General features: G+C 38.6%; 2 protein-coding genes across 2 annotated transcripts in view; both read right to left on the bottom strand.

Annotated features, from left to right (window-relative positions):
* Window positions 1–15569, bottom strand: part of gpc4 (glypican 4) — a 44997-nt gene extending 29428 nt beyond the window's left edge. The window contains exon 1 of the mRNA XM_084132914.1: window positions 14798–15569. Coding sequence (XP_083989040.1) covers window positions 14798–14951 — 154 coding nt within the window. The 5' untranslated portion in view covers window positions 14952–15569. The remainder of the gene's footprint in view (window positions 1–14797) is intronic.
* Window positions 15570–18627: 3058 nt separating this feature from the next.
* gpc3 (glypican 3) overlaps window positions 18628–22898 on the bottom strand; it is a 158681-nt gene continuing 154410 nt past the window's right edge. Inside the window, exon 8 of the mRNA XM_084132913.1 lies at window positions 18628–22027. Within this exon, the coding sequence (XP_083989039.1) occupies window positions 21849–22027 (179 nt within the window). The 3' untranslated portion in view covers window positions 18628–21848. The remainder of the gene's footprint in view (window positions 22028–22898) is intronic.

The raw sequence follows: 22898 nt of genomic DNA, 5'->3' as shown, positions 1-22898 counted from the left end.
GTCTAGAAAGACTTTTCCTCACCTTGAAATGGTTAATGGTTAATGATTTTACAGAGGTAATGGAGCAGACATGATTGTGGGGAAAAAACAAAATGGTCAACAAATGGTTAATGTGTTGTTAAATGCAAAACATGTCCATGCATTTTTTAGGTTCACATTTATGCATGTTTAAATGCATATTTTAAGTACTGTGATTATTCACTTTTCACCATTCTACCTTCCTTCCTTTCGAAATATATTTTTAAAGTCAGCATGAAATGAAAATTCAATTAGGCCTATTCTAAATGACCAATCCATGGATGCGTTTCATGTTTTCCTCGTAATTTTGGATTCCAGTAATGCATGCCAGACTTTTGTCATCAGTTTTTTTATTTTTTTATAATTGTTTAATTCAGACATGCTGACCTACCAAAAGTATTTCATGTCAGCTACCCTTGTTTCAGTAACATCTTAGAGCAAGAGTTACAGTCAGCGCTACATACATCTGGTTGTACTCTGAACCCACATAAATCACAACCAAAAAAGATTTAGACCCACAGAAATGCTTAAATCCAATTCTTGCTGAGCTCTTTATTCAAATCATATAAAATAAGCACTAAAGGTTCGCTTTGAAATGGTTCAGATATTAGGAATTTCAGCTGAGGAGATTTAGAGTTGAAGAGACTTGGCAGTCTGCCACAAGGCCAAGAAAAGCATGTGTGCGAAATGATGCTTCCTTAAATTAATCAGGGATTAAAATTTCTCACACAGCTGTCAAAACACCGAACCACCAACATTTTCAATTCAGATGCCATGCAGGTTAATGAAGAGGAAATAAATGTGCAAAAAAACAAAGCAATATGGTTGTTTTCATCAAAAATCAAGGTCCCGATCGTATACTACCAAGCTGTAACACTCGACTCTTAATAACAGGCTTATGAGTCTAGACGTTTGTGTGATCATTAACCAGGGTAAGAGCACAGCAGTTAAACCATCTCCTGCTCTTCTGTGGTACACTGAGGCACAAAGCAACATGTAAAACAAAGAACAGATGTAAAGTATGATGCTGGGCAGGGAGCCTTAATACCACGTAAATCCTCAAACTCTGAATCAGTGCGGTGAGACACACATATGTTAGATTGATGCCTGTGTGTGTGTGTACACACTTGAGCGATCACCCACAAGCTCTCATCCTTTTGTACCAGTCAATTTCTGATTGCTAAACCAGAGCAGGGCCTCTGGCCAATTAAAACTCCCCACTGGTAAGCATTCCAAAAGGCTGCCATCCATGAACATTTACCCAGAAGTCCTTGGGGAGATTCCACAACATCGCTCCAGTCTCTCACTCCATGTCTGTCTCCCTCTCCCGCCCCAGTGTGCCGTCTCTGGCTTTGTCTCCGCTCACAAAGGCTCCCTGCCTACACCACTTCCCAGGTCACCTCATTGTGAATCATTTAACTTGGACTGCCTCTTTCACAGACACATTAAAAGTCAGGACACTGCATGTTTGGAGTTTAACAGAGGAATCGACGAATCTCTGCCGTTCATTACTTTCATGAGAGCTGGAGTGTGAAGCTTCTCAATCAAACTACATGGAAGTCAGTTAATGACAGAGCAGGGTCGGATCTCATGGGCGAAAGTTGACATGCACGGCATGGCGGCGAATATCAAGTAGTGCTTCATTATCAATCCTAACAATAGATAATATTATCCGTAATTATACACTCTCAAAAAGGATGTTAATTCCTAACACATTTTTTGTTATGACTATTACAATACGTTGTGTCATTTTGCGTGTCATTTTTTAATTCAAACTTTTTTATCCAGCTAACTTTTCAGGAACTTTTCACTCAAGCAACGTTAATGGTTAATGTTTAAATGACTAGGCTATATTTTGATTTACATTTTTTGATTTTTGACTTTTTAAATGTTGACTTTTTTTATGTAAAAGTAGTGGGATTAATAAATTCTATATAAGCTACATGTGAGTTTGTTGTGTTTTTATTGCATACAAGTTTTGTTCAATATTAGGCACTATTGAACTATAACACATGTAAGTGTGTAAAAAAAAAAAGTCTCAACATTTTCTGTGTTAAGAGGAAGAACACATTGGTTGAGTTAAAAGCAACACAAAATGTGTTGTCCTTAACTACAGACAAAGATGTGTTAAGAAAACAACAGTTTGTTTTGAACATCATTTTTTAAGTGTGTATGTGCATCAAATGACATCCAACAGACAATCTTTCAGACTTTCTTATCCTAAAATAATTTAACAAACACTATGAACCATTGGCATAAAAAAAATTAAACATGCCCATATTCTTTAAAAAAAAGAAAGAAACAAGTGTACCATTGATTAAAAAAATAAAATAAAAAAAGTCTTATAGGCTCAGAGTACTTTTTTTGCATTTAAAAATAGATAAACCAACTAGAAATGTGAGCTTTCCTGACCATTGACTACAATTTATTGGCTTAAAAAACAAACAACATTTCACAAATTCACATTTATTTATAAGCCAATACCAAAATGCACCTTTTGGTTCATTTTTATTTATGAACAGGCAAAATAGTGTATACAAAAAGGTACATACAGACTTAAAATATTAGCCGTCATATCGTGTATGCACCATAATTTAGTACTGGTACAATTTTCTATGTCGGTGCATATCTGAGGGAAATATCAGAGAACATTATCAGAGATTCATCCTTACAGAGCGGAGTAAGGGACGTGGTGAAGAATTGAACACAGCGGCTCCATAAAATGGAGCAAAGTTCAGTTGGAAGCAATTACACCCCCCCAACCAATACCTCAAGCCAGAGATACAATAAAAGACAAATTACAATGAGCCGGCATGTAAGCAGCGACATTGACAGCCTGGAATGCACCGTTTATTTACCCATGAGGAAAAAGAGGGCAAAAGGTACAACCCGGAAGAGACGACGAGGAGGAGGGGGTTGAGAAAGAGGAGAAAATAACACATGAAAGCGGATGACACAGCTCACTCTGATGCTACAATGAAGGAATCCTAAAAAATGAACATCTGTGCGCATGTTTGCATGAAGACACACACAGATGGATGACGGTGGAGAGGTTAGCAGGGGGTGGGAAGATACAACGCGAGAAACTGCAGGCCTGGCTGAGCAGTGACAATGCATACATCACCTAAAATAATCAGTCAAACGGTAACAAACATTCTAGGGGAACCGCAGAAAACGTACTTTTCCCCTCAAACATCAACAACCCCAAACCAAAGCTCTGCTGTAACGCAAAGTAACAAAGTTATGCTAAGAGAGGTAAACACATAATGATGCAAAATGTAAAATGATGCCTACTGCCCCTCCCAAACACATCTTTCCTTGTAATTCTTCAATACAAATTGGAATAAATGAAAGTTGATGCTTCAGATGTAACAAAACAAAAACTAAGCAATAGCGTGCTTTCACTGAAAGATGCGAATATACATTTACATTTATGCATTTGGCAGATGCTTTTATCCAAAGCAACTTACATTGCATTTCAAGGTACACATTTACATTCTTATCAGTTCTTGCTTTCCCTGGGAATCAAACCCATGACCTAAGCGTTGCAAGTACCAACGCGCTACTGTTTGAGCTACAGCATATACAACAAACAAACCTATTAATAAGTCACTGCTTATACAAACCTACTTACTTTCAACATTCAAACCAAAAGTATGCCTTGAGCGCACGTTCAGAACCAACTACTGTACAGAACTGAGCTCTTTAACTTCAAACAGCCATAGAAGATCCACACAAACAACCTGAGGTTCAAAAAGGGGGTATTTCTAGGTCAAAGCATGTCTTGTTTGGAAATTTGCAAGCCCACCATAAGCCACATACGACCGAAGCCACAAACACACTCACTGTACAGCTCTTCAAGTCTAGATCCCCTTTGTTTTTACACTCATATTCTTCCTGACTCTCAAAATCCTTTTTTTTTTTTAAACAAAACATCTCCTTAACCTTCAGCATATGAAAGGTTTTAGCGCAGGAGCGCTATATTTTATCCCCCTTGATAAAGCAAACCAGCGGAAGCCCGAGCCATTCTTTGACACTGTTTATAACCCGACATCTAAGGGTGGCTGAAATCCACCAGATGCCGAAACTGACGGACAATCATCGAGGTAAAGTGTAAGCCGTGTGTTAGAAAGAGAGAAAGAGAGAAGAGGGGATGGGGAAAGAGAAAGAGAGGGGCCCACGGGCAGGATGAGGTCAGGCCAAAGATCATATTTCCAAGTCCTCAAATCTACAACACTGCAACAATGATTCTGATATACCTGTTGGGCTTAGGAAACTGGATAGCCGTGAAGTTGGTGGGCTGAGCGGCAGTAATAAGTGATTGTGGCGGAGTAAACCTACACCGGGATAAACTTACGATGCTTTTGACTGACATCTCACCCATCTAGGATAATATATATGGAAAGGTATGTAAATAAATCAACCAATAAGAGGATCTTCTGCGCTCAAAGACTGAAAGGAGATCAAATGTGGCCATTTTGGGTTTCAGGTCGGTTCTCCATTTTGTTTTTCAGAGAAATCATTGCTACGACTTTGCCCCACCTCAAATACATTCATCCAGGGTCTGCATGAGTGACTTGTGGCAAACCGAACAATCATACTAAACTAAAAAAAAAAAAAAAAAAAAAAAAAGTCACTTAAATGTCGGAGCCAGAGGTGGGACCGGAGCCGAGACATTTGGTTTTGATGACCGTTTTAAGAGTTCCCATCACTTCGTCAGTTAAATTGACGGAGGTCTGTGAGGGAGCTCTTCAACCGCCTCCACCCGTCTGCACGAACACACACCACCTCAATCCTCCATTCTCTCCAAAGGCTTTTTTACATGTGTATGAGGTGCAGAATTAGGCAATCGAATGGGTCGTATATAAGCGGGCTGAAACGAGTCCTGGTCTGAGGCTCATCAGGGGGAGTCTTGATGTTGGCCGTGGGAGTAATTAGCAGGGATTACAGGAAATCTGGAACATTCCCAGAGCTGAGGGCTTCTACCCAAAACCCAGATGAGCCCCTGGCCTACATCTCTCAGCTCTCAAAACAGCCTTAAATGATTGTTAGAGGCAGGAGAAAAACCACAGACATAATATAGTCATGATTATCATTATTGCTTTACATTAAGGTTGTTTTTATACAATCATATCACGTTAAGTAACACTTTACAATGAGGTTTAATTTATTAACATTAAGGTCCACTGTTAGTTATACTTTTACAGCATTTATTAATCATAATTTGTTATTTCTACATTTTCTAATACATTTTTCACATTAAGTTGCATAAATTCACATTAGTTAATGAATTATGAATGAACATGAAATGCCCATAAAATAATAAATGCTGTAAAAATTGTTCATGGATATAGTTCACAACACAATGCATTAACTAGTGTTAATGATTTGAACTTTGTTCTAAAGTGTTATCGACTTAGATAGTATTTATTTGTATGTGCTTTCATATTGTTTTTGTCTCGAGACATTTGGGGTGAGTAAGTTTTTGTGTAGTATAGAGGTGTAATATTCTCACCAGGGTTGTTTTTTTTGTGTGTGTTTTTTTTTAATGCAGTAAAACAGTAATATTAAGAAATATTACTACAATTGAAAACAACTTTTCTATTTGAATATATTAAAAATGTGTTTTATTCCTGTGATGGAAAAGCTATATTTTCAGCATCATTACGCCAGTCTTCAGTGTCACATGACGCATTTTAATATGCTGATTTGATGCTCAAGAAACACTTCTTATCGATGTTGAAAACGGTTGTGCTGTTTTCATCATATTTTGATGGTCACTCACCATTAAGTCGTTGAACCTTTACATACCATACATTTACATGTATCCATATCATTTGGTTGATTTTATGCAGCTTTTTGAGGTGTAAAAAAAATTATGATGTGAAGAATCTTGGGAGAAGATCTCTGAGCACTGCTCAAAGCTGGAGGACCAACACCAACCTGACTGAAACCAGCTCAAAAAACAAAAACAAAAAAAGACACCACCTCTCAAATAACGCACACAGGGAGCTTTCGCAGAGGAATGAGGGCAAGGGAATGTCCCAGTGGAGAACTGTATCCAAAGTTCCAGACTCTAGTCAGTCTTGAATACTCCACCACATAGCGGCCATGCTAATGCCTGATGGCAAAGCAACGGGAGGAAGGGTTTGAGCAAACAGCAGCCATCGCTGTAGCAGTCTGTTTTGGTATTAAAATCATCTGGAAAGCTTCCCACACACAGAGCAGAAAGGGAGGTGAAAAGAGTGGGGCAAATGAAAAGAACGAGGGGATAACACTTGGATAAGAGAGAGAGAGGGAAAAAAGTAGCTGCTTCGGCACAGACACTTCCTACAAAGCTGTTCCTATCCAGCGGGATGCAAGGGAACAGGAACAGACCCACCGGCCAAGTTTGGGGGCCCAGGGAGTGTCGATTTAACAGCATGCAAATGGGAAGTGTTAACAAGGAACTTCAGTGCCAGCCTGTATCTGCCTTCAAGTGTGGAAAGCCACAAACACAGGGCCCAATATTACACAGCGCCCATCCGACATCACTCTGAACCGTGCCAGATTTACTCAGGGAAAACCACAATCTACACAAACAATTGTCACAAGAGACACATGTCTTGGGTCGAGGAAGTTTGGGGTTTTTTTCTCATGTCTGTGCACATCTGCCTCATTCAGAGCGCACGGATGATTCAGGGTGAGTCAGAGCTCATGAATCCAACCCCGGGCAACGTTTCGGAGCGTTCTTCGCATTCCCTGCGAGCGGGTCGCTCGCTCTCGTGACATGTAATGTTGCCTCTCACTGCCACCGTTTTCTCTCTGTCAAAACTCCTTCCTCTTTCATTCAATAGTCAGTCAAATCTCTGTTGAAGATCCTCCAGCTGAGTCTTTGTTGCTGCTCCTGGCTCTGAGGTCCCAGTGAGGTGGTCTTGGTGGTCCCATGTGGAATGTGCTAAGGAGGGGGCAGAATCTGGCTAAAAGGGGTGCCCCATTGATCCCACACACTACACTTACCCCCCACCAGGTCCTCATTTTTTGGGGGGTGCAGGGGGCTTAGAGAGGAAGCCAAGTAAGAGCTAAAAAAAAAAAAAGAGACTTTCTCCACACATCTTCATTTTGGTAAACATAAATCATGAAAATTTTTAACAGAACATGGATTTAACCCAGAATCAAGACCCAAGTACCACATCTACATCAGGGATCAGCTTGTACAGCCTGATCTGAATTAGCCACCAATTCACCAAAACGTAAAATAGTTATGAATTACCATAAGAGCATGTTGGCCAGGTTGCACTGCAGTACCACTTCTCCTCCTACCTGCTCATGACCAAACATTGCTTGGTTCACATTCACATTCACAAGACTAGGGTTGGGAATCGTAAGACATTTTCCGGTTCCGGTTCCGATTCCGGTTCCTCCAAACGATTCCGGTTCCGGTTCCGGTTCCCATTCAATACAAATTATTAAAACAACTAATAAAAAATAGTAGTAAGGGGAAAATGCACAATCCTTTTTGTGTTTATTTCTTATACTTGTCAAATGAGTTTAACAGACTGGTAATGTCAACAAATGCAACATATTATTTAGCAATTTTTTCAAAAATAATACATTTTTCTGAAGGAAAATAAATATTTCTGCATTCTCTAGGATAATTTGGGACCTCTCCTATAGCTTATTGAATCTCCAGCAGTGGAGAATACCCTCTCAGAAGGGGTAGAATATATTTGAACACACATGTAATATCCAGACAGGTGAAACATAATATTTCGATTTGAATGATTGATTCATAAAGACTTATCTTCATTACTGGATGAATCAGCGCTCTAGCAGTTAAATAAACAGAACTGCACGCGTCTTGCGGAAGAACATTGTAGCCAGAGCTACTTCTCTCTGTTTATTTCTATGAAGCGGGTGAGTCACTCTGTGCTACTCCGCAGCGGTGCCGGTGTAAAGTAGTCCGAGTATAAACGCTTATTACAGGCTTATCGTAGTGATTCAGGATAAGACAAAAACACGGTTTGAAAAAAGGCATTCATGATGTACTCGCTCATTATATACATTTAGTAAATTCTGAAGCGAATTTTCGTTATTTGAAGCGACTTTCAAAAGGTGATTTACTCTGTTTTGGTTGCTACCGTAGACATCAGTGTTTATTCTCGAACTCTAAACTTTTATTTCAGTACTTCTGTGATCATTTGAATATTTGTAACACCGAAATACCGATACTGTGTTGTTGAAAAGATTGTGAAAGTAAAGCTGTTTCATATTGACAACTGCTCTCTAAGCAACAGCGCAAACAGATTTGAATGTTCCAGTGTGAAGATCGCGTGGGTGTTTGAATCGAGATCGTCTCTCTCTCTCTCTCTCTCTCTCAAAACGTATACGAGTAGCGCGAGTGCTTTCATTACTATTTTAATATTCATGAGGTGAGTGTGAGACGTCGCTGAAGGATAAGCTCCCAGCACTTCGCCCACAAATCGGCCCAGAACCGTTTTTGGAACCGAAACTTAGGAATTTCGCACGGTTCCGGTATTTTTCAAAAAACACTACCGGTTCTGAATAAGAACCGGTTTTCGGTTCCCAACCCTACACAAGACCACTTCCTTCTGATAGCCAAACTCAATTTCAGGCCGTTTTCAACTGGGCTCAGGTCACTGAGAGCACAGCGCACAGATCAGCTCTGTTCCAGTCTCTCCCACAGCAGGAAAAACACTGCTTTGCAAACCCATCTACAGACAATTCAATATTTCACAAAGGATAGTTGACATTTAAACATCAAAAACAGTGTTTTTCTGTGTGACGAGGGGGAAAAAAACTATTTTAAAACTATTTTTTAATTCTTATAGAATTTTTTTACAAGCACTTTTAATGATCTCATATAAAAATTAGTACATTTAAAATGAATTTGTAACTAAAGGACTATTTAAGCAAACAAAAACTATATAAAAAAAGTCCACTACTGTTAAAAAGTTTTGTTCAGTAATATTTTGAAATAATACTTTTACTCAGCAAAGATACATTAAATTGATCCAAAGTGACAGTAAAGATTTATCATGTTTCAAAAGATTTTTAATGCATCACATGTAATGCATCAACAAAAAAAAAAATTAAGCAGCACAACTGTTGTCAACATTGAGAATAATAAAAAATATTCTAGAGCAGCAAATCAGAATATTAGACGGATTTCTGAAGGAATCTCATGCGACTTTTCAGTAATGATGCTGAAAATTTCAGCTTTGCGTCACAGGGTGTAACCCTGTTACAAAAATTTGTTATTAAAATTTAAGTTAATGTGCATAATCACTGTAAAATTAATAATTCACAAAATATTGAAGTGTTTTTATTTAATACACACACGGCTGCCAACAGCGACAACTAATGTGATTTGTTCTTTAATTATCGCACTTGCAAGATTTTCCTCTGATTAGCTGGAGCAGTGTGTGTGTCTCTCTCTCTGTGTGTGTGTGTGTGTGTGTGTGTGGTGGGGCGCTCTGATCTGACACAGTGGCAGACAGAGGTCTCATTAACTTGGCATAAATGAACTTTCTTTCTGGCATGATCAACTTCTTGTGACACTCAACCCATCTGACTGTCAGTTGAGGAAAAATTAAGTTGTTTGCCTTTTACCCAACTAAACAGCTGAATTCAAGTCTACCTTTTATCCTGTAATGCACTGACTGCATAGAGATGAACTCCCATGCTTTAATATGTAACGTTCAAATGAGGTGGGATAACACCTGCTGTTCTGCATTTTTAGAGGATGCAAGACTACAACAAATGAGCTCATATCTATTCTCTATATCTAAGCGCCAACTCTTTGGGGGGAAATGTGCAGTGCATAATGGATTTAGACATTGTACAAAACACAACAGCTGAGAGTTCTGCAATCCCATCAGCAGCTGATCAGGAATTTTGCAGCCGATACTAACTACCGATTTCTTGTCATCATATTTGGCCAATTCAGATCCCGATCATTGAAGCTCTATATAAGTGATATGAAAGCTCTCTATTGGCAGTCACCCCTTACACCCTGATGGCATTTTTAATGATTTTGAGTGTTTTCAAGTGGCATACATAAAAATAATGGCTTACTTTTAGTAACTCTACAAAAAAAGTAGAGTTTTTTTTTTTTTTTGATCTCTGCGCAATCAATCCAATACAAGCATGCTCCAGCTGTAAAACAATGTCCGATTGGTCTCAACACATCATCCCTACCCACCATACCCGAGATCAAGTTTCCATTGGTTGAACTTTCAAATGATGATCGGATCCCGCAAGTCCTATAGCTTTAGCCACATCACTCCATGAGGATTTTCTCAAGATCTACGCATCATGTTATGTTGTGAGTGGGCTCGTTTGAATCAAGACAACCTGCTCTAAATAAAGATGTGATTTACTATGGTTCCCTAATGTTTCACGAAGTTATAAATCAGAGCGTGGCGCAAAAGTCTCATCTCTATATACATGCATGTCGACGGCAACTTTTCACGATTTTACCTCATCAAATTGTGATTGGTTCGTGAGATCGGCCAAATTTAGTGACTACCGATCAAATCATAGAATGTGATTATCGGCCAATCCCGCTTTGCGTCCGATCGATCGGAGCATCCCTAGTAGCTGAAAACATTATAAAATTTTTAAAACTTTTAAAAGTATTTAATAAACAAACACACAAGGGAAAGGAAAAAGGGTAGAACTTCTTGCAAAAAGCTATCTATTTCGTGATGCATCTAAGCTACAGGCCAAAGATTAAGTGTGTCCAATTCAGATCTGATCTGTACAATATCAAGAGGCCAGTGAAGTCATCGCCTCTCAGAGTCTCATAATGGACTGGAGTAATTAAGAGTAGGATGAATCTTTCAGGAGAAAGGGGAGGAAACATGTCTGATCTTTGCAATTGTCCATACCTGAGGCATGACATAAGAGCAAACTGCCAACTATAAAGCAAAGCAGATTTCTCCCGAGCAGGGAAAAGCATTCTGCTGGATCTCTATGAGGAGCTGTTGACAAGGCGAGATCCCAATCTGGTCAGTATTAACCACCCCTCCTGCAAATCTTTTGAAGATGGGCCGCCTGCCACTGGGCGGGAGGCAATTGACACACGTGTTTTACGACATCTAGGCCAATCAAACTATCACAAGCAGTGAGGCTTTTTATAAGAAGGCCAGGCAGTGCTTTCGGTTTAGCTGAGGATTGGAGGACACTGGCGGTTTAGTCCTCAGCAGGGATCTATGTACTTCAGGACTTAAAGAACTATGAAGCTGTGCAATAATCCACAGTCCTCTCAAACTGAAAGGATCTAGAGAGGCACTCTGACCATGAAGAAAGATCTCACCTCTGCTTAACCAAAAGCTCCCCGCTCTCAAAATCTCCTTACAAAAACCATGCTTATCAAGCAGCGAAACACACAAAAACTTTGCAACACCAATTCCACACCACAACCTTCACCTGGGTACAGCTTATTTGAGTTTGTAGCATAAAGTGCTAAATGTAGGTCTCCGCGAACTTATTTGCTAGGTGTCCTAAACACGATATGACTCACTCATTAAAACCATAAAATTTCTGCTATACTTACACTTCTACCTTGCCTTTAAAGACACAATTAGTTTTTAAAATATTTATGCTTCAAGGGTTGTGAAGTATTTAGGTAATTCATCATCATAAGACAAATAGCAAGAGGTTAAGAGGCAAAACTTAAAGTGGTAGTTCAGCCAAACAAGAATATAAATATATAGAGTTTTAAGGTTCTAATGAACTTCTGACTAACATTTAAAAGACACAAATAGGAAGGAAATCGTGCATTACCACCATATTTGTAAAAACAACAAAAAACAAAACAAATTATTTCCTGAATTTTGTTTCACTTCCATATTGTGAGCCCTTATGTTTAAAGGCATTTTGCATAAGTAGCAAGTGAAAATTTCTCATCCTTTCAGTGCAAATCAAAAGCAGCTCCAGGAAATCTTGCCGTGTTGGACGCAGTGCCTGCAAAAGCCATAACATTTTCAACTTCTGATTTACAACTCCAGCTAAAGCAAAACGGCATTCCAAAGAACAGTGAAACGACCAGTCTTTCTCGACTAGTGTGAGTGACATGAAAAACTATTCTGTTTATGAATAATAATACCCTTACTAATGACTTGCTGGAACGCAGAATAATCATCATGCATGGAGTGTAATTTTGACCATTTGCCTGATTAGTGCTACGTTTAGGACTGGCTCAAACCATGAAGATGGAATTGTGCTTCAGGACTACAGAAGAATAAAGAAGACCTGTTTTGACTACAAGGTGAAGAGGGCCAGCTCTGAAAGCCAGAACCAGGGGGCCACTGCCAGTTCAATTAGGTTCTCCTGTGGACCATTTTCTCCCTAGCAACAGGAGACATTGTTAAGCCAAAGCAGGGCTTTTTGTGCTTCCTTTTTTTTCCTTTCTAAAAACCTCCACCCCTCAGCGAAAGCAGACCATGTCACTTTCTCTGTATCAATTATCTCAGTCTCTTATTGACAAAGGCATGCTAACTGAGGTCAGTCTTGCACAGGGTCCCGACGCATTTTGTGCGCCATTGTGAGAGGCACACACGCATGGCACCCAAACCTACCCTCTAAATGAGCCATTATAATTCATTCTTTACAGCAATCGCAACAAAACTGGTGATTTGACACAATAAAACATGACAAATGCAGACATGTTGGGGAACACTCAACGTTTGCATTACAATGACATCCCAGGGAAGACAATGGACCTGTTGGGCTGGTGTAAAGTACAGGGAAAATTAAGGCTCAATTGTTCCCCTTCACCTAGCTGCAGTCATGCATTCACTTGGTTCAATCGGTAAAAATCGAGATTATAGGATTACATTAGATAATACACATTACACAAAAGCTCATTCAGGTCCTTAAATTTGACTGATTTTAAAATGCTTTTAGCAGTGCATCAATTAAATGACTAACGATATGCAACAATGCGGGGAAAAAATGTGATAGAATTTTAAGATTTTTTTTTCTCTCTCTTTTAAGCGTACTATTTTTCATTGAGGATGTCCAAATTAGAATTTGAAATTTCCAGGAAGTTCAAGTAAACTTTTATATCATATTTTGGCTGCATTTGTAAATTCATAAAAACTTTAGAAACAGTAAAACAGGCACATAATATCGTAGAACTGGCATATCGTTTGCAGGCCCCTGAATCTAATCAAACTGTAATCGTACTGCGGCAGGTTTTGAGGTATTTGCAAAGATTGCATTGCTGGCTAATAGAATCAATGTGATGAAATGTCCAATTTACACCCCTAGAGAGGAGTGAGAAGCTGTCACTCTTGTCCACACGTGGATCAAAGCCTGAATTGCTTAATGACACTCAAAGCGCCCTTTGGCTTCTTTTGGGCCTATTTTTACTGTCTGAGAAGAAATATACAAACTAATTGTTTTTTTTTGTTTGTTTGTTTTTGCCTGAAGCACAAGTTAATAACTACTTATACTGTAAAAAGTTGTAAACTGCTGTATAAAGGGAATATCATAGGCCTACTCCCAATCAGCATGAAAAACAACAGCACTCTTGCTTTTGTGATATTGCCTTAAACTTTATAATACATAATTGCAGTGTCACGCCAATTTCAGATTTCAGATGAATGTAACCTAGAGAGTTTCATTCATGTCTGTGCATTGATTTATGATTAGATTCAATGTCCTAAATGGAGAGTGGCCTACAGGTAGAGGTCTCCTTGGACGAAGCATTCGGACTGGCCTCCAAGTCAGGAAAACTTTCTCTTTTATTTAACGGGAAACAAGTCAGTAAATAAACCCAAAAGGTGTCCCGGGGCTACTTTCTCCCACTCATTCAAACCTTGAAGAGGAGCTAAAAACTGCAACTTGTTACACCCCCTTGCCCCAATTCCCGCTCCAGATAAAATCAGCGCATTTACATGAGCATTAGCGCGTCTGAATGACAATCACTGTCCGATGACTGACTCTCGCTTACAATGACAAAGTACACCACTTTGAAACAAAGACAGCAGCTGGGGGTGCAGAGGGGAGGAACGACGGAACACTTGTAACTATAGAAATGTAATCACGAGCTGCATCCCGTTTAAAAGATGCAGTAACTGCCTACTTACAATCCGAAGTGCGGTAACGTACATGTAAGCTGGAGAAAGCGACTTAAAGGGACAGTTCACCCTAAATAAAAAATTCGGGCATGTACTCAAAACTCGTGTTTTTTTCAAAACATTTTGGCTTTTTACTTACGTGGAACACAAAATATTATGTTAGGTAGAATGACAGTCCCACCATTAACTTTGATTACATCCCTTTTTCATACAATGCAAGTGAATGGGGACTGGGGCTGTCATTCTGCTTAACATCATTCATGTAGTAGAAATGAAATATGGAACAAAATGAGGACGTGTAGACAGTATTCATTTATTTATTTTGGTGAACTATCCCATAGCCTACTGTACGTCATGTACTATGTTAGTCACCATAATGACACCTAATGAAATGTAAGGCCGATACGATGAGTAGAACAATGGGCCTATTAGAAAATAGAGTTTAAAAAAACTACAGAAAATCATTGTGGACAGAAAAACTTGGGCCGTTTTGTAAACTTTATACACTTTCTTAGAAAATACAAAATAGACATTTGCAGCCTACCTTGTCGAACTGTTATGTCCTTCACTTTATTTGTCCGATTGTGTATTTACACAACTTGCTTTAGTAGCTACATAAAGCATAATCAAATCTTTCTTGAAACAACTGTCACAAACTATTTTAGGTAAATAAAATCAGTGTAACTCACCATGCACTCCTTTGTTGGGAACATCGTTGACGTTGAAACCTTTCGAGCTGTAGGCAGTTCTGACTTCATTGCAGTTCTTTAACTTTTGCTCAGCCTGAGCCGACGCCAAAACCACAACCGACATACATACAGTAAAAACAACGAACATCTTCATCGCTGACTGCTTGAGCAATGTAGCCGCGACACCAAAAAGTAATAGACAACAAAAAAAAGAAAAAGTTCAGTCACGAAATCTTTTTGATTCGCGCTTCTGATTTCCTCATGGGGATGCGGCGTCCCTGTGGAACTTCTTTTAGCCGCTCGGATCTCGCGAACTGGATTTTCTTGAGCAATAAAAACCGGGCCTCTAAAAAGTACAACGAGCGAAACAATCCCGCAGTGTGTAACGAATAAAAGTAGCCTAACAACAAAAAGCAAAGTAGTCAGGAGTTTGTAGTCAGGAGTCAGAACCTTTTTTTTTTTTTTTTTTTTTTAGAAAAACAAAAGCAAATCTGCTCAATGTCCAGCGCTATGCACGCGCACACATGTTCAATGAAGTAAAGGCAAGGTACTTCTTAACCAATTTCTTCTCTTGAAAAGGATCTGCAAGGCAGTTTGCTCTGTCGAAGAAGAAGCGAGAAAATTGAGATAAAAAGTTTTAGGAAAGTTTTCCCCCTCTCGCGCTGGTGTGCAGTCGGGACGCAGAGTGGGAATCGAGGAGTTGCTTGTGCGCGCGGCGAGATCTCAGCACAGAGTCAGGAGGACTGCGCGAGCACGAAGCTGAGTTCCGGACAAAGAGAGCTGGCCACGCGAAACACACGGGGTGGAGCATGGCGCGCGCAGGAGGTTACATTGACTTAGAATATTAGTCTGCCAGCACTCATGTACATAATTGTTCAAACCATTCCTGTACTGAGTAGATATATTGTTGACATTTTACAGGAGTTTTTTCCACTTATTTGATGCTTAAGCAAGCTATCTCAGGTGTACAGATAGATAGATAGATAGATAGATAGATAGATAGATAGATAGATAGATAGATAGATAGATAGTCTTTTTGTATTATCAATCAGCTCACAAGAAAGGCATTAAACATAGGTGAGAACGTATAACTCCTGATATGTCTGCATGTCATGAAATGTTACACAGGTTGTGGTGTGACCAGCAGCTCAAGGACAGCTTGGAAGAATGAGAGAGAGAGGCTGAAAGAAACATAGAGAGAGACACTCGGTGGAATCATTCTATAATGAGCAACCTCATGGAAACATCTCACTCAGATTATGACAGTCCTCAGGGACAGCAGCCCGTCTTTCCAACAATGACACAGACCATAATTAGAGCGGTTTTGAACTGTGCATAATGTGGTTGTTGTGAAACTCCTGAGACTTGAGCTTTTTTTGGAAAGGAAGGACCACATATATTTTGCTGCATATGCAGCAATTACATTTTTGCCTAAACTAGGGCATACAATAATCTGTTTTAGGCAAAAATGTAATTTGTGATCATAATTATTCCTTTATGGATTATTTTATAGATGAGAAAGTCATATGATCCAGATTGTTCTATCATTGCTACAGTAAGTATCTAAGCAATGATGCCTGATGTTCTCTGAAATGGTTTTCATGTGGCCTTTATATGCAGTGATTTATTTTTCCTTAATTTCATTCACATTGAAAATAGTTTTCCATTCATTCTTAACCTTGAAGTGCACCAGCAGAGAGGGCACACTTTGACATGTCTGGATGTGCTGGAGCATGTGTATGTTTCATGTGTTGTTGTGGCTGTGTGTGTGTGTGTGTGTGTGTGTGTGTGTGTGTGTGTGTGTGTGTGTGTGTGTGTGTGTGTGTGTGTGTGTGTGTGTGTGTGTATGTGTGTGTGTGTTTATGCATGGTCTAGGGGGGAGCTCTAGCAAACTGACATTCCAACTATTGTGTCCCCACATTCCTCAGCCGACCCCATTCATGCTGTGTGACCAAAGCTGGGAAAGCCAGTGGCCAATGAGATCCTGCGGAGAGGTTCTGGGGTCCGTTGATTGTGGATATGAGAGAGTGGACCGGTGTTATAGCTACTCAATAGAAAACAAAGGTGAGCACTCTCTTTCCCAGAATACTTAGTAACGGACAAATCCACAGCTCTGCGATGCTACTGCACAAAAAGATGTGCGGTTAAGATCATACAAATCTGTTTCAAATTTCTGCCAGTTCATCAGTTCCTGACTGATTACACTTAGAGCTCTTGATATTAAACATTTTGCATAAAATAATTTTGTAAAAAATTAAAGTAGCCTACATTATTCAAATAAAGTTAAATCAGTGTTTAACATTCTAAATAAACCAGAACACTGTATAACACTGTATAAATAATAATTAACTTTAGGTACTTAAATTTGTACTTAAAGTAGCCTATTAAATTTGTGTATAAATGATGAAAAAAAGTATAGATTTTAATTTAATTTATGTAATGAAGTTACTAAATTCTAATGTTAATAATTGTTAAAATAATTATCAATAATTATATAGAATTAATAATTATTTCCATTTTAATGAATAATTATTACTTTATTAAATTTTTCTGGAAAAAATATAGGCTATACATTTTAATTGATTTAGTTTACCAAATGTAACAAATTCACTATATCCTATATTTGTAAAATTATTTACTTTTAAATTATTACTACATTATATATCTGCATTACATTAAGAAAAATATATATATATATATTTTACCAAACATTGTCTATAAGTTGTATATTGATTATTTATTTATTTTTTGCTGGCATACAAATGGAAATAACCATATTTCTATTTAGTACAGTATAGATTAAATAACTAATGCAAATAATTACTTATTAGTTAGATTGTTATGGCCAACAAAAATTATAGATTAAGTACATTTCCATTTTACAAACCTAAATTGATTGCAGACAATGAAATTTTGATGAATTTTCAAAGAAATGTCTAGCTTGTTTTAATTAACGAAATTGAATAAACACCAAAAAAATATTTTTTTTGAGTGCATTATCATAGTGGCCCATTAGTATGAAGATGGTTTTCACCCGCAGAATCACAAAAACGTCAATAAACTAGTAACAATTTCTGTAGAACACAATTAGCCTGACTAACTGTGCCACCCTAAACAAAGAAGACCAGTTGGTCCTAAAAATGGGGGATCCCTGTATAGCCACTTTATTACCCTAAGAAAACATTCAACCTGCGCATTTCAATGGGCCTGTTTGCCCATTCTCACTCGTCCATTAACATTCAGAGAGTAACCAACAGCCCCGCTCAGCCCCTCTGCTGCTCTCTCGCCTGATAACCGGCCTCTCTTCACTGCTTTAGGGGAGAAAAGACCAGAGGGACACAACAGGATCTGAATCCACGAAAAACTGAAAAATCGCCCTCGCAGTCAGATTAGGTTAGTAACGAGATAAAGTCTGTTAAAAACACCGGGGGTTTGTTTGTGTGTGTGTGTGTGTGTGTGGGTGGGGAGGGGTGACAGAATATAAACACAGACTAAATAAGGTTTAATTTGCAACTGTAAGTGTGAGGCACCACAGGTGTGTCTGACAGCTTGGGTCAGCTGAGAGGAGATCATCAAGACAAAATGGAGATGAGTGGAGTTGATAATATGCTATTCATTTGCATTCACTTTATGCAGGAAAACATGCATTTTTAGATACTACTGAAAGACTGAATATCGAAAAGACACTCCTCAACTGGTTGGAATGAGAATTGCATATAGATATGAACATACAGTACAATACACACTACATTCACTAGTGTGAAACTTAAAAAAAGCTCCATAAAAACTGTAGTTTTTCACAAACAAACTATAAAAACAACATCACAACTGCAACTTTAAATTTTTTATTTGATTATCATTTACATGGAAATTTTTAAACGATAACACATGTACTTTATTGTCACAAATAAACAGTATTTGTACTCTGAACGTTCATTTTTGACATTTGAAAAGCTGTATTGACAATCAAACATTCTGTACACTGGGTTTCCCAGAAGAGCATGTAGAGGCAGGACAGTTTCTCCACTAATATAAGGTCTGAGTAACTGTACCCTGGAGTGAATCAAGGGCTCCATTTTACCCCCCTCCCCCTGTCGCTCTGGTTATTGAACGACTCAAGCCAAGCTCAAGTACTCAAATGTGCCAAATGGCCCCTGAATGCACCCCCACTGTGCAATCAGTACCAGTATAAACAGTACTGCAGAATTCAGAGTTTAATTACGGCACTCGACACATTCCATTACTGGCAAAAGCACATCCTTCATTTAATACATACTGTAATGACAACAAGCTATTTGTTTCAATTAAACTGAGATTTTTGTATATCAAACCCTCGGCCATAGTTTGCTTTTAAAGTTTGTATGCTTTTTTCTTTCAAACTGAATGTATGATGCCTTCTTGCAGCCTAGTTTTTATTACTTTTACAATTTTACATAAAGCATATCACTGTAAATATCCAGTGTCTTGCAAAAGACCCTTAACTGACTGTCTTTTCTGAATACATAAAATTGTGGTATTTTAATTTGTAAGAACTTAAACTCAAATTTGATTTATTTCTTATAATGTGAAATAAATAGAAAGCTCAAATAAACAGAAGTTCTAAGTTTACACAGATGCGAAACAATTGTTGCAACCAGGAAATGATTGCCTTACAATTGGCCTCTACCTGTGACTCATTAAAATAACCACCACATTTTCAGGATAAAACCCCACAGTTAAGTGATCATTATCTAGGCTGTGGATCTGAAGGACAGCTGTGAAAATGAAGACAAAAGAGCATTACTGAGAAATTTGAGCTAAAGTAAAACAAATGTTTGAATTAGGAAATGGGCAAAACGCATTATCCAAGTGTCTGGATGTCCCAGCGGGCACTGCTGGCACAATTATCAGTAGGTGAGGGCTAAATCAAACCATCCAGACATTGCCACAAAAAGATCGTCCCTCAAGACTCTGCGCACGAACAAGGAGACCTGTGAGGGAAGCTACAGAGAAGCCAGTGATAAGTGAAGGCGCACCAGTCAACCATATCAAGAGCTCTGCGTATCACTGGCCTGTTGAGGAGGGGGGCACAAAAGATCTCATTGCTCCTAAAGAATCACATAAAAACAGAACTGCAGCCTGGCAAGAAGCATAATATTGACCGAGTTGCAATGTGTGAAAAGATTTCATAGTCAAATGCGACCAGCGTTGTCAAGATTTGGCGAGACGTGTGTTGTAAAACACTGTATTCACCTTTAAAGAAAACACCATTCTCACTGTAAAGACTGGTAGTGCTGTGAAATCTGGTTGAAAAATACAGAAAAATATTACAAGAAAAAATGTTTTGCCTGTTACAAAACTAAACTTGAGGATAAAGTTTCAGCAGGACAGGAACTCATGGGTAATTCGCCACTAGTAATATTGGTTTTTAATAAAACTTTAGGCTGTCTATGCTGTAGAAAGGTGAAACGTTTTCTGAAATTGGTGCTACATTAATAGGGGAAACATAGAAAATGAACTGTGGCGTTTCCTTCTGCCAAAAACTTTTGGTGGCACCCTACTATTGATCCGAGTGGGAATACCAAAATGCGGAAGCTCGATCTGTAGTTTTAACAAAAAATGGATCTGTCTAAAGTCCGCCGGATGAGGCAAAATGGTGTGTCTTTCAGCAAACCTTTTTTAAGGGATTTGAAAATAATCATCTGCCTATTGGTATCGGCCAAAAGTGTAAATACTTCTCAAGGATGTCAAACTGGATTTGGATAGCACACAATAAATAAATACAATAAATAAATTACACTCTTCTTCACTCTTCAAATTATTTTGTTTAGGTGCTTTGAAATAATATAAAAAAAAGGAAAAAAATGAATGATTTGTAATCTAGTCAAATAAAAATTGGTAAGGTCTGAAAACATTGTGTATCCTTCCAATTTGGTGGAGTCTAACACAACGAGGCTGATTCTTTCAGTTTGTTTAAAACACTTCTTCACACTTAACAGAAGATGACATGCCTTTAAGCACTGCACAGAGATCAGTAATGAATTACGTCACAGGTTATGAAAGGAAAACAATGTCCATAGGTTTCCCATTCTGATTTAAAATGACAGCATTAGCCCTTTGTATGTGGAGATATCCAGAAACAGAAAACCTTACAAATGCACAGATCCATCAAGCCATCAACATGCCACATCTTTCCTTGAATGCAAATGCTACGGTGACCTGCGAAAGGATTGGAGGAAAGGAAACAACAGGAAGTGTCGAGGGTGTCCATTTAAGAGAACGCTTTAATCACACGATTATAATGCAAGGATAGAGGAAATGGAAGAAAAAGGAAGAGAGATAATGAGAGACTAAATCAAAGAGAGATTATAAAATACCACAATTTCTGAAAAGGGAAAGTCAGCATTCTAATAAAACAGTTTAAAAGCATTTTTTTGTAAATGAAGTACAGCTGTGTCGCGCTGTAAGGAGAGGGTTTCACAACGACATGCCGATGCCTTGATGTTCTCCACTCCAAGGGTCATTTACTGCACAGGAAATGAGTGGCCGAGGAGAAGCTCACTGCAGTGTGTATGAGAGACAGTCTGCGCCACTAGGGTTGTACGTTGTACGTGTTCTCAGACTCTGTCAGTCACGCTTCCTTCTCTTTAAGTGTGCCCATTCACTCACAAAAGCTGAGCCTCTTTGTCTTTTCAAAAGCGATTTAGCTCCTTTTCCTCCAGAAGGCTTTGGCCTTTGTGTAAAACTGCATGTGTATAGCAAAGGGGAGGCGATGCTCAATGTAAAACACATGGCTGTTGTGTGGCATATGAGCATGGAGGGAAAGAACATGATTCTTGTATGTGTATGTGTATGTAATGCTCTTCATGCAAGAATGACTTCATAGTCTGAGCGTGGTAGGGGATACTGAAATCCTCAGGTCCACACAAAATATATAAAAGAAGAGGTTCATATAGTAAGACTTGAGGCTGAGAAGAGGAAAAGTTCTCGTTCTTGGCCAAAAATCATGGAGCTTTATGTACACATGGCCATCAGTATCGTTTCTGATCAAACTTGTTTGAAGATGGATTCATCACTGAAGACCCAATGTTATGAGGATGATGATGGTAAAGATGAAGGTTGCACTAGGAACGTATGCCGCCCGTGCCGCTCCAGGTATGGAAGCTCCGCTGCGTCCGTCTTTAGCCAGTCTGGGAGTCAGGAGCAACTCGTGAAGCGTCAAGTCATCAATTGCCAAGTTATCTGCCAAATCTTAGAGAGAGAGAGAGAGAGAGAGAGAGAGAGAGAGAGAGAGAGAGAGAGAGAGAGAGAGAGAGAGAGAGAGAGAGAGAGAGAGAGAGAGAGAGAGAGAGAGATTATATGGATGGATATGCACAGCATAAAACTGTTTCAAAGCCTGATTGAGTGCTGTAATAATTACATCAATTAATATTTGTTAAATAAAGTTATTATATGGCTTCAAAAGTACCGTATAGAATGCATGGCTCTAATGAGTCAGTTCTTTTTACTGAATCAAACACATTTTGGACAATCAGTGTAGTCTGATTGCTGAACGAATGACTACTGTGTCTGTATTATTTTAAGTTATGCAAACAAATACAGTGCGACTAGTTCCCGAACAAATGACTCGAGTTGGGTCAAACACATTACGAACAATCAGTGTAGTCCGATGCCTGAACAAATGACTCAAAGAGTCTGTTATTTTAAGTAAAGCAAACACATGCAGCACAACCAAATGTAGCATGTAGTGTAGACAATTAATGACTCATTAATTAATCATGACTGAATCAAACACATTCTGAACAATCAGTGTAGTTTAAATTCCTGAATGAATGACTCTAATGAGTCTGTTCTTTTGAGAGAATCAAACCAATGCAGCACAACTAAATGTAGTCCGATTCCTGAACGAATGACAATTTGATTAGGTTCTTTTTACTGAATCAAACACATTCTGAACAATCAGTGTAGTTCAATTTCTGAATTAATTACTCTGATGAGTCAGTTATTTTGAGTGAATCAAACCAATGCAGCACAACCTGACACAACCCGAACGAATGACAAGAAGTCAGTTCTTTTTTAGAGAATCAAACACATCAGACTATAACTATCATAACGATCATTA

Source organism: Abramis brama, assembly GCF_963993115.1.
Source record: "Abramis brama genome assembly, chromosome: 13".
Lineage (NCBI taxonomy): Eukaryota > Metazoa > Chordata > Actinopteri > Cypriniformes > Leuciscidae > Abramis > Abramis brama.
The sequence above is the reverse complement of the archived record's forward strand: the minus strand, read 5'-3'. Positions and strand labels throughout refer to the sequence as shown.